The sequence below is a fragment of the Aotus nancymaae genome, unplaced genomic scaffold (assembly GCF_030222135.1).
Source record: "Aotus nancymaae isolate 86718 unplaced genomic scaffold, 86718_ANA_hifiasm-v0.15.2.pri h1tg000003l, whole genome shotgun sequence".
Lineage (NCBI taxonomy): Eukaryota > Metazoa > Chordata > Mammalia > Primates > Aotidae > Aotus > Aotus nancymaae.
The window spans coordinates 38,164,336-38,179,723 of record NW_026988414.1 but is presented as its reverse complement, the minus strand read 5'-3'; the positions used below and the strand labels follow the sequence as shown (position 1 = coordinate 38,179,723).

Below are 15,388 nucleotides of genomic sequence, written 5' to 3'. Positions count from 1 at the left end.
CAGGCCTTCCAGGCACGTGAAGGTCTCCAGGCAGGGGGAGGATGTCTGTAGAAACTTTAAAGCTCAGGGAGAGGAGAAAAGACTTATCGTGATCATACCCGGCCCAGCCCTCCCCTGCTTTCCCAACTCAGATAGCCTAGGGCCAAGCGCAGAGCATCTCTGGTTGGCTTGATCACCCTCCTTCCTCAAGCCAATCAGAAGGGCAGAGACCCAGGCCAACTACCCTACTCCTACTCTGCTCTGTTCTCTAAATCAAATAGCAGGTTGCAGGGAAAACAGCAGGTTGCAGGAAATAGCAGGTTGCAGGGCATTGAGAAGAAGCATTATTGCTTTCACCGAGCAAGTCCCAGGAAGACAGGAACTCAGCTGGACAGGGCAGCCTTCTGCCGTCCTATCCTGCCAGGAAAACAGGGCTGCTGCCTTTGCAAAATGGGAGACTCAGGTTCTTATATAGAATCATGGCATGTGACGTAGGCAGAAGCCACCTGTCTCTCACCTGTTTACTCACTTCCTGTTCCCTTCCTTTCTTCTCATTCCTTCCTCCCTCTTTCATTCACTTACTCATTCATCCATTCAGTAACTCCTCCCTGTGTGCTCCTCTGGTTGATCTCTGGAGTTCCCACTGTGAAGATAACCACAGCCACAGGCTGCCCAGGGCAGAGCAGCATGCTAAGTGCTAAAGTAGAAGTGTGCAAGGAGGGGCACCCACATTGTCCTGGACGAGGACCAGGGGCTGGAGGGCTGGGCAGGTCTTTCTAGAGGAAGCACCACCTGAGCTGGATTGTGAGGGAGGAGAGTTAGTGAGATGAAGAAGGGTACAAAGGGGGCCACATGTGCAATGACATGGGGCATCAAGCAGAGTAGTCTGTTGGGAAGTGACACATCATTTGAAACACCCTGTGCTTATCTATTAAGATGCTCGGACATTGGGTCAGTGGTTTCAAGCGAAGTGTTCATGCAGAAGCCCAATGTATTAAAAATTTGAGAGTGGTGCTCTGGTAGGACCATGTTGCTTGAGGGTCCCCTATTATCATTCCCTCTACCTCCTGACCATAGTTTGGAAATTGCTGCCCAACCATCAGAGAGTTTGGAGCAGAGGAGTAACATGGCCATATTTGTCTCTTGGATAGATCCTATGACTGCAGCATGAGCATTTTTGAAGCCCGAGCTAGGGCAGGGGCAGTGGAGACAGAAATGAGAAGACAGGGTTGAGAGCTGAGGGGGTAGTAAAATCAATAGAGGGAAATAATTGATTAGATATGGGGAACGGGAAGAATTGATGCTGCCTGGGTTTGAGGTACTTAGTAGGCCATCCATAGAAGTGAGAAATGGCAGAAGAAAAACAGGTTTGGCCAGAAATTAATACAAGAAACCCAAGGGACACCCAGAGGGAGGTGTTCTCCAGGCAGTCAGCTATATGAGTCTGGAGCTTGAAGGAGGGCCAGGCTGCTGAATGAGATGTCAGAGACATCAGAGTCTAAGTCCCACGTAATGGGATTGTGTCAGAAATATTTGGGGGAGGCCAGAGAGGTTGTGTTAGATCTCAAATGCCAGGCTGAGGCAGAAGGAGTTTGTTCTGTTGGCAGTGGTGAGCCACGGAAGGTTTTGGAGCCAAGGAGAGGACTGTCTGTTCTAAGAAGATTGGGCTCCTGTCCCACAGCACAGGCTTCTTCTCCAGGGAGCCTGCCTGAATAGCCAGCTCTGTGCAAGCCCTACAGTGAAGCTTCAACCAGCAACACTGTGTGTGTGTGCATGTGTGTGTGTGCGCACATGCGGATGCACATGCTGGTGCAGTTCTGGGGAAGGAGGCAGGAAGGATGTATGAGCAAGAGACTAGGGTCAAGTAGGTCTGCCCTAATCAAATAAGGCAGAAGAGAATAAATCAGTTAAGCAGGCTCCAGCTCCTCCCTACCACCTGGTCCCTGGGAATTCATTCATTCTCTTAACCTCACTTACCACCCTCCCTCTTTTGCTTTATTCCTACTGGCCGACCTCCACCCCAGGAGCAGGTGTGTGACTTGCACACACACATACACACAGTCACTTGCAAATACACACACACCACCCCCCACTGGGCATCAGGCTGCTAAGTGGGGTGTGAAATACAATTTCCATGCAGTGCTGGCGTCTGCTCATTAAACACTTCCTTTTGCAGCTCCCTAGCGCCTCTTACAGCCTGGCCTTTGACACCCCCTGTCCCCTCCCCGCTTTAAAAGGACCACCTTTACACAGAAGGAGAAGTGGTCTCAATATTAGGGCTGGCTCTGACTTACACCTCACAAGCTCTGTAGTCCAGTGGTGCTCTCTAGTCCAGTGAAAGTGCAAAACAGCCAGCTGCCTGGACAGGCCAAGACAGGACTCAGCCCCCCTCCTGTAACTCCAATCCATCAGGCCTTGGGCTGGCTGGGGAGAAACAACCCATTCTCCACTTCAGTCCCCAACAACCCTGGTGACAGCTGCAGTTATAGGCAGCAGGCAATGGCACCGGGTTCTTGGCCTCCCTCACTGGTCCTCTGCTTGTGACGGGGTGGGGGGGGGGACAGGACGGTGGTCCCAGCATGGGCGGTCTGGAGGGAGCTAGAGAATGGAAAACTCTGGGCACCCAGCCCCACCCCAGCTCTCCGGGACATGGCTTGGCCAGGCCTCCACATCTGGCAACAGAAACTTGAGTCTCAAGCATGTCATCTTCATAAGACAACAGCTCTGTCTCCAAAACACTTTCCCATATGTGTGCTTCCAGCCCTGAGAAGATGGGTGGAGCAGGATAATTAACCCCGATTTGCAGATGAAGAAACACAGCTCAAATCTGGGACTGCGAGCAAAGTTCTGAGAGCAGGAGTTAGTAGCAAAGGAAAGGTAGGAACAGAGGAGACACTTCCTAGAGAAAGGCCAACCCTGGAAGAGGTGGGCAGGAGACTTAGGGCCTGCTCCTCTCCAGCCCCCACAAGCAAGCAGGGAAAGGCCCCTGCAGAACCTTGGCACCTAGATTCCTAGGATAATGGTATTAATGAGGACATTAGCTATCATGTATTGAACACTTAATATGTGCAATGTTCTGACATAAGGGCTTCACATATATTATTTATTTCTCATAACAAACCTATGCTATTATGACTCCTGTTTTATAAACAGGAAACTGGTTGATGGGCCCTGTTCTTTCCAGGTCATGTTTATTTATGTAAGGTGGTTGAACCCATAGCCACTTCCTTCTCCCAGCAATGGGGCTCCTGGAACCCAACCCAGGGAGGGATTGGGTACCTCCCCAGTAAATTAAGGCAATGCTTTGACTGGCACTATTCCCCAGGATGGTCAAGGAGAAAGGAATGAGAGACAGAGATGGATGGAAGGAGGGAGAGAGGACCAATCATGGGATTCTGGGAAATGGGCTCCCAGAACTCGCTTCTGAGCCTCAGATGGGTGCTTGTGGAGCCCTGCTCTGCCCACAGACATAACTCAACACCCTAGCAGGGTCCCAGAGCTCATGTTTTGGGATGTTTCAGGTCAAGTGGCAGAAGGATGACATGGACCAAAACCTTAACTTCTTCTCTGTGTCATCTGATGGCAGGATTGTGTCTTGGACTCTCGTGAAGGTGCCTGTTTCCCAGAGAGGGTCATACGGGGGTGAGTGGGGAGGCGGGGAGCTAAATGGCAAAGGGCCCCCAGCCCTGCTGATCCAGCCCAACCCACGTGCCCTCCCCCAACATCCCTCTGTGACTACAGAGTGAGCTGGTCCACATAGATGTCATCAAGCTGAAGGTGGAAGGCAGCACCACGGAAGTTCCTGAGGGCTTGCAGCTGCACACAGTGGGTAGGAGCCCCAGCCCCCTCACCTCCGGGCCTGGCCAGGTCATTCAGGCCCAGTGTGGGTCAGTGACAGTGGTCCTTCTCCTGACTGAGCGTTCTGTCTGCAACCTGTGCCAGAGCCCAACAGGATGTAACAGGAAGGCCTGAGCCCTTGGCTATGTGTAGACCCTCCCTGTTTATACAGCTCCCATCCCTCTGTTGCAGACCCTGTTCCTGTTTATGCAGATCAGGTGCTGTTATGCAGATCCAGCCCTGTTTATGCAGATCAGGCCCCTGTTTACCCAGATCCTGTCCCTGTTTACTCAGTTCCTACCCTGTTTATGCAGACTGTATCCCTGTTGGCACAGACCATGTCCCTGTTTGCAGACCCTGTCCCTGTTTACCCTGACCCTGACCCTGTTTAACTCAATCCCTTGTTAACCCAGGCCCCCATTCCTGTCTGCAGAACCCCTGGCTGTTTGCAGAATCCTAACTGCCTGGGACAAGCAGGCCAGAGGACTGGTTTCTGTTTGCCTGGCCTGGTCCCAGCTCTTACAGGGGCCCATGTTCAGTCTGTCCTGCACTGAGTCCTGCACTGAGAGTGCCTGGGCTGAGCTCCTCTGCTGAGGAGGGGAGGCGCTGGGAGCCTCCCTCTCAGAACTGGGCTAAACCTGCTCCTCCCTCTTCTCCCAAGGTTGTGGCACTGCCTTTGACTTCCACAAAGAAATTGCCTACCTGTTCCTAGTGGGCACAGAGGAGGGAAAAATCTACAAGGTGAGGCCGCCCTGTGCCAGCTCCTTAGAGGGCCACTTAGACCTGAGCAGCTGGGAGCTTAGAGTTCTCAACAGATCCTATTTTGATGGATTTTAGTTCCCATCAGTTCTAGAAGGCCTCTTGAGGGAAGAGAATGTATTTCTTGACCTGCTTGGGTGGCAGGAATAAGGGCTAATGCAGGAAAGGGGATGGAGAATCTAGAGGGTGGCTTTAGCCCAGCCTGGCATCTTTTCCTCCAGGTCCTCCCTCCCTTCCTGGGAGTTGAGGTAGAAGTGGGAACTCTAGTTGGGGGAGTTAGAACATTTTGGGAAAACTTCCTGGAGGAGATTTGTACTTGAGTTGAGCTTTGAAAGCCAGAATTCTCTCTGAATACTGGCTACATCCCAGCCAACAGGATGGAACCTCGCGGTCAGTTTCTACCAGGTCTCAGTGGTAGTAGGTGAACATCCTTCTGAACCTCCATCCATCCAGAAATAGCTCTGCTGCAAGCTTTTCTTAGGCTCAGAGACTCAGAATGTTAATTACAGGCAGCCTCTCGGGAGCCCCTGAGGCCCAGCCGGAGCTGGTCTGAATGCAAAAGAAGTCCCCACCCCCTCTTCACCCCTCCTACTGGCAGCCCAAGAGAGGCAGGAGTAATGAGAGACTACTCAGTCACACTGTCTCCTGGAGGGAGGGAGAGAGGGGCACGCTGGTCAGGGCAAGAAACAGAATAGGAAATCTGGAGATCCAAGTTGGCTCTGGCTCTGCACCTGCTCTTGCCTGGACAAGGTGGGATGTTTATCACTGTTGCAAGGATGATGTCTGGGCTGCAGGTGGACCCAGGGCTCTGTCTGTCTGTCCATAGGCCCTGGCCTGGAAGATGGCCAGACCACACCTCCCCCTGGGCCTGATACATGCTTTGCCCTCTGTTAAGGAGAGAAGGCCTTTTCTGCCTGGCCTGGAATCCTGGTCAGGTGGTCCTAGCATGGGTGATCTGGAGGGAGCTAGAGAATGGAAAACTCTGGGTACCCAGCCCCACCCCAGCTCTCTAGGACATGGCTTGGCTAGGCCTCCACATCTAGAGCACTGGGCAGACTACAGCCCTTTCCTTCATCCTCCACAAAGGTTCCCCTGCCTGTCCTGAATCCTCAGACCCTCAAGCCCTTCCTTTCCCCCTGGGTGTGCTGAGGGTGGGAGGAGCAGCCAGGAGGTTGGCCCCAGTTCAGCTGGGATGCAATGTGGGGTAAGGACAGGAGTGGAGGCTAAGGCTCAGATCCTCCAGGCCCCCAGAAGAATGGTGGCTGCTGACCTTTCTATCACTTCTGACTCCTGTCCCCTCCCCTACCAGTGCTCTAAATCCTACTCCAGCCAATTCCTTGATACCTATGATGCCCACAACATGGCAGTGGATGCTGTGTCCTGGAACGCATACCACACCAAGGTCTTCATATCCTGCAGCTCCGACTGGACAGTGAAGATCTGGGACCATACCATCAAGTGAGGGGCCTATTCCTGGTTCTGCCCTGGGCCCTCCCCCAGGCTGTGGCATTATGAGCTCTCTGTGCCATGGGCTTTCCACCTTCCACCACTGCAGGACCCCGATGTTCATCTATGACCTAAACTCAGCCGTGGGCGATGTGGCCTGGGCACCATACTCTTCTACTGTGTTCGCAGCTGTCACCACAGATGGGAAGGTGAGTGGCATTGTCCTGACCTCCTCACTGAGTCCCTACTAGAGATCAGGTGCAGTATCTCAGGGCCTCCCTGATGGAGAGCCCATTCCATGCTGAGGTCAGGAAGGAGAAGGTGGGACATAAGGACTGTGTATTTTTAAGGGGCAAGCCATCCAGGGCCCAGCCAAAGGAGGACTCATTCATCCCATGAGGCCTCAAGGAGGGAATGGGACTGTTCACCTTGGAGGAGAAAGTGCTCTGGGGAATGAGATGCCATAAAGCAGTTGTTTCCTCTGCTCTGTGGTGGGGAACTAGAGGTGGGCAGGGCTCAGCTCCATGTAAAGAGAAATGTATGAGCCAGAGTTGATCAGTGACTCAATAGTATCTATAAGGTAGTTGAAGTCTCCATCCCTGGAAGTGTGCAAGCTGATTCTGAGGGGTCGAGTGGGAGGGGGCTAGTCAACACAGAATTGGTGAGAGCTCAGAAATAAACATCTTGTGAGCACATTGTTGGATGCAAACGCGTTTTCCCTGTGGACTTTGATATAAACTGAGAAGCACTGGCTGCCCCAAGGAAAGAATGCAGTGATGAGGGCATCATCCTAAAGTCTGTCAGTCATCTATTCCAGGAACAGATGGCTACTCAGGGCGAGCGATGGTGCCCAGCTCCAGGCTGGACCTTGGTGGCTTAGATACCTGCTCTTGTGGAGCTTATGTTCTAATGAAGGGAAAGATACAAAAAGCAACAACAAAACTCCCAGTATGAAGTGCTAGGCAGAGAATTATTAATAAAAGATTGTGATATGTAAACATAAATGTTCATGGCAGCATTACCCCTAACAGTCAGAGGGGCAACAACCCAGTGTCCATCAACTGCTGAATGGATAAATGAAATATAGTGTCTCCTTGCGGATTACTAGTCAGCAAGGACAAGGAATGAAGTACTGATCCCTGCTACCACATGGAGGAACCTTGACAACATTCGTGTGTAAAAAGCCAGTCACAAAAGACCACATACTGTATAATTCCATTTATAGAATACATCCAAAACAAGCAAATGTGTAGAGATGGAAAGTCAGTTTGTGTGGCTAAGGGCAGCGAAAATGTTGTAAAATCTGTTGTAGCAAAGGTTGCATAGCTGTGAATATACTAAAACCAAGAATTTTATACTTTAAATGAGTGAATTTTAAAGTATGTGAATTATATCTCAATAAACCTGTTTTATTAAAAAGAGAAAGAGGTTCACAGAGACCAGGCAATGAAAAAGAAAAAAAGGAAAACAGAGAAAAAAGAAAAGGACTGGGTGGTCTCTTGGATACAGTGGTCAGGAAAGGCTTCTTTGAAGAGGTGACACTCATGCTGAGAGCTGACTGGCAAGGAGGCATGTAGAGATGGGGCAGGGGAGCAGGCCACCTTGAGGGAGCAGCCGGGGCAGACGCCCTGAGGTGGGAACGAGCCTTCCTGTTTAAGGAACAGGAAGGCAAGTGTGGCTGGAGTCTAGTAAGCAAGGGGCAAGAACATGAGGTGAGAGTGGGGAGGTGGGCTAGAGTGAGGGATCTGGATTTTATTTATAGTGCCAAGGGAGTCTGTGTGAGAATTTTAAGTGTTTTAAAGGTAAGCCTGCTGCTGTTTGGAGGATGGATTGTAGCAAGTCAAGAGTGGAAGTGGGGAGACCGGTTAAGAGGCTGGCACAGTTGTCCAGAGTTGATAGCAGTTTGGTCTTAGGGTGTGGTGAAGGTAACACCCAACATTGACTGACCACTCATATGTCAAGCACTGTCTTTGCACTTTATATATATTAACTGGTGTAAACCCTGGCTCTGCCACTTACTAGCAAGTTAGCCTCTAAGAGCCTCTAACTCCTTGGTTTTAAAATGAAGATAGCAAAACCACCTTACAGAGTGGTTGTGAAGAGCATAATGAGGCAATGCAACCATGTGGTGCACTTGCTCAGAGTCTAGTACCTAGTAAGTGCTCAACAAACGGTAGCTACTATTTTCTTTTCTTTTTTTTTTTATTTGAGACAGGATCTCACTCTGTCACCCAGGCTGGGGTACAGTGGTTCCATGTTGGCTCACTATAACCTCCGTGTCCCAGGTTCAAGTGATTCTTCCACCTCAGCCTCCCTAGTAGCTGGGAATACAGGTGTGCGCCACCACACCCAGCTAATTTTTTGTATTTTTGGTAGAGACAGGGTTTCACCATGTCGGCCAGCCTGGTCTTGAACTCCTGACCTCAAGTGATCCACCCACCTCAGCCTCCCAAAGTGCTGGGATTACAGACGTGAGCCACCACGCCCAGCCTGTAGCTGCTATTATTGTTAATTCTGTATAGATTTAAAAGTTCTCCTAAACTTTTTTATACTCACTCTTTCAACCATAGGAAAAACATAAACAGAGACACAAAATTCCCCCTCCCTCCACCTCCTGCTCCAGTGTGCTAGCCATTAGCCTTCTATAGTCTTTCCCCAGAAAGTCCAGGGGCTGATTCCTCTGAGGTGGAAGACAGGCCCCATTACCCCTGAGTGTGCCGACACCAACCTCTCCACAGACCCACGTGTTTGACTTGGCCATCAACAAGTACGAGGCCATCTGCAACCAGCCTGTGGTGGCCAAAAAGAAGAACAAGATCACTCACGTGCAGTTCAATCCCATCCACCCCATCATCATTGTGGGCGATGACCGCGGGCACATCATCTGCCTCAAGCTCTCGCCCAATTTGCGCAAGATGCCAAAGGTACAGGCTCCAGGACTTTGGGCTGCTGCAAGAGCTAAAGTCTCCAGGAGGGTGGGGATGACAGAAGGGAGGAGCCAGGGTGACCCCCCAGTTTCTGGCTTGGGAGAGCCAGGGTAAGGATGGTGTCATTGCCTGAATGAGGCTTATGGGAGAAGAAGCAGGTTTGTGAGAAAATAGCAGTTTGACATGCTGCATTTGAGTTACCTGTGGGGCCCCAGGGGACTCCCAGGTGGAGACATCCAGTGAGCAGGTGGATCTGAAGCCTGCGGAGGCAAATGTGGGGTTATCATTGATTTCTTCCCAGTAGAAATGCTGTGGGTCACCCAGGTAGGGGGCTCAGGGCTGAGCCACTGTCTCATTGGCTGGGCTTTCATAGGGCTTCAGCTCCAATGGTCCCTGAGCTGGGAGCTGTGGGTCTACATAGAGAGGAAGGAAATGAGCCATGAGGAGGGTAACTAGGGCAGCAGCTATGCAGTCCTCCTTCTCAGCTCTGGTTCCTGTTTCTAGGATCTCCAATGATCAGGAGACCCTGCCTAGAGCCCAGGGCCCCCAAATACAGGTCTGGACCCCAGAATGATGATCTTAAAGTCCAGACCTGAGTCCACATTCAGACTTATGAACCCCGACTTTGCAGCCCAAAGAATCCTGAGCCCAAGAACCCAGAGCCCAGTCCTGCCCATTCGTGTGCTAAGAGTAGAGATGGCTCTTTGCTTTCTGCCAGGTTCTGGGCCAGGATCAGGACTGGGCCAGCTTGCCCTGATGACCATCCCTCCTGACAATTTGAGGCATTTACTGTAGTTTGAGGCAGTGGCAGGGGCTTGTGTCTTTCAACTGCTGACTTCCCACAACTGTGCTCCTACCAAGGAAGGGACTGCTGCACCATCCCTCTGGTGCTGGCTTGGTCTATTCCCCACCATGGCCAGGGAGGCAAGGCCTGGGAGTGTGGCCGGGCCTGTAATTGTAGCCAGCTGGGGGAGGGGGTGGACTTGGCTATAAATACTCAAAAGGCTGCTAAGCGCCTGCAGCTGTGGCCCAGAGGCTGTGGTGGGCTTGAAGGGAGGGAGGGAGTCTGGCATGGTCTGAATCTCTTTGCTGAGCCCAGCTAGTTGGCCTCAAGGAGTAGGAAGGAGGCAGCACAATTTGTGGAACAGATAAAATCTGTTCCTAATTTTCTGAGGAGAGAGACCCAGGTTGAAGTTGGCAGAGTTGGACAACCCTCTAGGAGGGATAGTGGTCATTCTTTGGGGGAGGGTTATGGCCATGACACCATAAGGGTGGTAGACATGGGTGAGAGCCTGCCCTGCCCACTCTGATCCAGGGAGGTAAGGATCTCCCACAGTTTCAGTTCCCCTCAGAGAAGGGTCAGTCATGGCTGGGAGAGCCAAGCTCTGCATATTTGGGGACCTACGTCTCTGAGGACCTGAGCAGGGACAGTTGGGGGCTGTTGGGTGCTTGAGTGGATTAAAGGCTCCTGTGAAATTTCTATCTGACCCAATCAGCCAAGTGATTCATGCAAAATGAAATCCTCTGGGCATCCCTATTGCCCTTCCTGTGTGAGCGGCAGGCTCCCTGCCCTTTCCAAAGGGCTTCCCCACTGAGGCCTGGACTACCCTGCCCAGGGAGCTCCCATGATGGGTGTCAAGAGCCCAGTGTGTCAAAGGCCAAGGACTGTCTTTCCCTAACTATAGGATAGATGGGAAATGGAAGCTCGGAAAGGCAAAGGACTTGCCCAAAGTCATATAGAGAGTTAATGACAAAGCTGGAACTAAAACCAGGTCCCCTAACTCCCAGGGGATGGGGTGAAGCCAAGAAGAGAACCCAAGCTTAATTCAGTAAGGAGAGTGGGGAGAGACAGAAAAAGAGCTTTTTGTCCTCTGCCTGGAGAGAGTAGAGGTGAGCTGGGTAGTGGCAAAAAGGCACTGGGCTGCAAGAGGATGGGGAGAAGATTTGGGAGTAGGTATGGGGTCACACCAGGGGGAAATCTGAGCTCCACATGGTGTCAGCAGCCAGAAAGGAGCTAGGGAGGGGCCTACTGGCCCTGCACTCACCCCCACATCCACTTTACAACCCTGGCCAGACCAAGGCAAGGCTGGGGTAGGTGTCAGTGAGCAGTGGGCACAGGTGACTAAGAGGATAGGGGCCAAGGAGCAGAGAGAAGGCAGGAAATGGGGAAATGACAGCTGCCCAGCCTGCCACAGCATAGACCTCAGCCCACTGCCTGGACAGTAGGGAGGGTGGGACTGGTGCTGGTTTGCCAAGGAGTTCCCTGGACCTGTGGGTGACACACACTCCAGTGTCCAGCTTACAATGGAAGGATTAGAGTGCTCTGCAGGTGGGGTGAGGGGTCATAAACTCAGGATCTGGTCTTCTGAGGGACAGCCTCAGCCAAAGACACCTGGAGTCATATGGACTATTCCCTCTGCCCTTATGAGTCTCTTGACACCCTCCCCAACCCTGGGTATGTCTGACACAGCAGGCCTGGCCCCAAATGGCACCCACTGCCAACCTGACCTGAAGGCATCATGTGAGAGGACTAGGTGGGGACCCCTGAGGCTCTGTCCACAGCCCCTCCCTCCCCAAACACAGACCCATTAGCTCCTGGATAGGACTCAGCCAGGGACCTTGCCATGGTAAGGATGGTGTCAGCAGTCAGCCCCCTGCCTTCAAAAAGCTGGATCTCCCTGGCCTGGAAGGCTGTTGCTCTGAGGATCAGGGGATGGATGCCTTCTCCCACTCCTGACAGCGTCAGACCCCATCTGAGGTTCAAGCCAGAGCTGGACTCCTTTTTGCAAGCTATCAGCTGAGTCCCTTTGCCACCTAACCCAAGTTGGGGAGAGGGGAGGCAGGGATCCAGAATTTACTAGCAGGGGAGGGGTAGGGCACAGCTGGACAGGCTGGGCAGAGGTAGTGCTAGGACCCAGAGAGAGGTAGCCCACCTGTCACCATTCCTCCCCCTTGTACGCTTTCCCTCTCCCCAGGAAAAGAAGGGGCAGGAGGTGCAGAAGGGTCTAGCTGTGGAGATCGCGAAACTGGACAAACTGCTGAACCTGGTGAGGGAAGTGAAAACCAAGACCTGAGGGCCCAGCCTCAGTCTCATCGCTTGAATCCAGTACTCATAGTGCTTGACCCTGGTACCCAGCCCAGCCTTAGCACCCAGCATGTGACCCCACCCCTGATCAGGTCCCAGCATCTGCCCTTCTTATTCTGCTCCTTAAGGTCCTAGCACCTCACCCCAGGACTTGGCCTTCAACCATTACCCCTCTATAACTTTGCACAAATAAACCTGTCTGGAAACCCACCACACCTTTAATTTTGCTACCACAGGGCCCTCAGGAAGAGAAGAAAATCTCAGGGTAGAGCCATAGTTCCATTTATTATCCAGCAAACAGTGGGAGGACCAGGGGAGGGGCCCTGCCTGGACACCCTCCTATTATTGCCATGGGTTCCAGTTTGCTTCCCCAACCTAGAGGCCCTAGAGGTGCTTAGCCTAGGGAAAGAGTGAACCCGGCTTCTGGCCCTTGGCCCTTGGGATGGAGCATAGTCCAGATGACCCTGGCCCTAGCACCAACTCATAAGCCCCCACCCCAGGCCCATCTCCTTAGGTCCACTGAGCTCCTCTTGGGGCCAGGCTGGCTAGACTCTAGACTGCTGGGTCCAGCTCCAAGCAGGCAGACTCTGAGTTCTGGACCCCCAGCCGGCTGAACTCTGGGATCCTAATTCCAGGCTCTGGGTGAGGTGGACTTAGGTCCGGGGCTCCAGGTTAGGCCAGGGGCCTTCAGGGCTGCAGCAGGTAGCTGCCTTCATGGCTGGGCTTCTGGGGTGGTGGTGCCTTCTCAGGACAGGGGCCAGGGCTGGAGTTGGGACTGGATTCAGAGAGAGAGTCAACGTCGGCAGAGCGAGAATGGCAGGCCCAGCAGAGGATGACCCAGAGCAGCAGTAGCAAGAGGCCTACAAGCCCGTTGCAGACAATGGCGATGAGGGCCCCCTGGGAGATGGCTGCCCCCATGACGGGCACCCTTAGACCAGCACAGACAGTGGAGCTGCCTGGATGGTGAGGCCCATGCCGAGGCAGGACTCTGGTATGGCTGGCTTTCCAAGGAGGCTCTGCTGTCTGCGTGATTCCTGGGCGGTGGAGATGTCTACCTGCAGTCCTGAGCCTGTTGGGGGTACAGAGAAAAAGAGTGTGTGGTGAGGAGGGTGGGGTGAGGCCTAGGAGGAGAAGGGTAGGGAAGAGAGCCTTCCTCCCACATTTCTGGTCTCCCTGGTGAAAGACCTTGGGTCCCAACAGGCTCAAATACCCCACAGAGCCAGCACCCCCACCCGAAGGCCTGGTTCTGGGCACCTGAATGAGTGTGTAGCCAGCGTGGGGAAGCTGGAGTAGGCAGCCGTCATCTCATTCTCCTTAGACCTGGTGGTCATGCCCTGGCCCTGCCCACTAAACTTGCAGCCCTCAAAAGCCCTCTGCTGGTAGGTAGGACCCAGGCAGCCCCCGGCCCAAGAGGATGGGGGCTGTGAGCAGCTCTGGTGTGGCCTGGGCACCTCCTCTCCCCAGGACTCCAGCCAGCCCGACCAGGAGATCTCCAGAGGCGCCAGCTCGCACAGAGGGAACTTTGTGAGGCCCTGGCAGGCATGTGCAGGCTCTGTGCATCCAGGGCTGTGTGTCTCCATGAGGGGTTGCCTCTCTGAGTCAGGTGTGTGTGTCTGGCGTCTCCCTGTCCCTCCGTTGGATGTGTGACTGTGCCTCTGCATACCTACCTCTGTGTGTGTGTGTGGCTGTCTCTCCGTGTGTCTCCACCTCTGAGTGTGTCTCCTGTATGTCTCGTTTCTCTCCCAGTGTGTCTCTGGGTATCTCTGCATCAGTCTCTGTGTCTCTCTGTCTCTCTCTTCCAGGCTATGTCCCCCTGTGTTCCCATGGACATGTCCCTCTCCCCTTCTCCGTGGGGTCTTTTCAGGGGTTCCTGTGTCTCTTTGTGTCCGTCTCTCTCTGCGGCTGTGTGTCTCTGTCTCTTTATCTCCATCTTCGGGTTGCAGGTTCTTGGCTCCCGTGCCCGTGGCGGGAGGCCCTCCTTACCTGAGTTGAGCCTGGTGCGCGCCCGCGGGAGGGTCCGGGGCAGCGGGATGCTCTGCGCCGACTAAGGCTCGGGAGCCTGCGGGCGTGGGGTGGCGGGAGGCGGGAGGCCAGCAGAGGCGACGTCCGCTCCCCTGGACCTCCCCCTCTGCCGCGCAGCCTCCGCCGGCCGCTCCCGCCGCGGCGCGACCGGGGCGGCCTCTGCCGCGGGCGGTCTGCGGCGAGCGGGCACCTCCTCCCCTTGGGGCCGCACCTCCTCCGCGGCCGCGGCTGCTCGCTCGCTCGGCAGCGCTCGGGCGGCGGCGGCGGCGGGAGCTGCGCGGGGTTCGGCTGGGCTCGGCTGCGTTCGGCTGAGCTCGGCTGCGTTCGGCTGGGCTCGGCCGGGCTCGGTCGCCAGCAAAAACAGCGAAGAGCCCCGCCTCTTGGGAGGCCGGCGGCCTGTGGCCCGGGGGCGGAGCCATCCTCGCGCCGCTGCTGCCACTCAATTGGTGGGCCGAGCCCCGGTTCCCGCACCATTGGTGGTGTGCTGGGGTGGCGACCCGCCCGCTCTGGTGCCGGCGCGGGGCGGGAGTGGGGCTGAAGGAGTAGCTGGCCCAGGGTCTTTCTCGGGAGAGGGGATGGGGTGGGGAGGGGGTAGGGAGGGGGCGAGGCTTACCCTTACGTAGGGATTTCTTGCACCCTCTACACCTGGAAGAGGTTGTACACCCCGCATCCAAGAAAGGCCAAGGCCTCTGCATTTCCACATCTGAAGAAATCACCCCTCTATATCTGGGAGAGGTCTTCAAGCCTGTCTTCCGGAAGAAAGCCCCGCGTCCCCACACCTGGCAGGAGACTGAACCTCCTCAGTTAGGGAACAGCCTATGGTGCAGTCCCGCACTTGTCTCTGCCACCTGCGTGTGGACTCTGCATTCCCACTTTAGAGGGCCGCATGTTCCCTGGCCCTACGAAGGTGTGAAAGTCTCTGGCAACGCAGGTTCTTTGGACACATTTACTGAGTTCCCACCCAGTTTTGGTCGCAGGCTTGCTGCCAGACTGTGTGGGGAGCCTGGGACAGAAATGGAGTGTTCTGAGCAATGGTTCCGCCCTGGCTGGAATAGGTGCAGGCATGGTGTAAGTCCTACCTCGCCATCCTAAAAGCTCCCCTAAGAAGATAGCTTGGACAGGAGCAGTGAGGTAGACCTCTTCCTCCCCGACGCTTACAGGCCAGTGATTGTCACCTATTCTGATCCGGGCCCTCTTCTCATCCCGCTCTAAATGGTCTCCTTGAAGGATCACATCCTTGAAGTTATCATGAAGACTCCCAGTGCTCCCAAGTCTAGCTTTAACTTCTCTCTGGAATCCTAGACTCATATAATTAAGTGCCTACTGGAATTGG

At 54.0% G+C, this 15,388-nt stretch overlaps 2 protein-coding genes across 2 annotated transcripts in view; one reads left to right on the top strand and one right to left on the bottom strand.

Moving 5' to 3' along the window:
- Positions 1 to 12,237, top strand: part of DNAI1 (dynein axonemal intermediate chain 1) — a 64,236-nt gene extending 51,999 nt beyond the window's left edge. The window contains exons 14-20 of the mRNA XM_012463240.2: positions 3,501 to 3,590; positions 3,721 to 3,808; positions 4,478 to 4,557; positions 5,885 to 6,033; positions 6,131 to 6,230; positions 8,760 to 8,945; positions 11,924 to 12,237. Coding sequence (XP_012318663.2) covers positions 3,501 to 3,590; positions 3,721 to 3,808; positions 4,478 to 4,557; positions 5,885 to 6,033; positions 6,131 to 6,230; positions 8,760 to 8,945; positions 11,924 to 12,022 — 792 coding nt within the window. The 3' untranslated portion in view covers positions 12,023 to 12,237. The remainder of the gene's footprint in view (positions 1 to 3,500; positions 3,591 to 3,720; positions 3,809 to 4,477; positions 4,558 to 5,884; positions 6,034 to 6,130; positions 6,231 to 8,759; positions 8,946 to 11,923) is intronic.
- Positions 12,238 to 12,299: 62 nt separating this feature from the next.
- ENHO (energy homeostasis associated) lies at positions 12,300 to 14,230 on the bottom strand. Its single transcript, XM_012463238.3, has 2 exons — positions 14,017 to 14,230; positions 12,300 to 13,102 (listed from the first exon to the last, which is right to left on the bottom strand). The coding sequence occupies exon 2, from the start codon at positions 12,949 to 12,951 to the stop codon at positions 12,721 to 12,723; it is 231 nt and encodes a 76-aa protein (XP_012318661.1). The 5' UTR covers positions 12,952 to 13,102; positions 14,017 to 14,230; the 3' UTR covers positions 12,300 to 12,720.
- Positions 14,231 to 15,388: the final 1,158 nt, after the last annotated feature.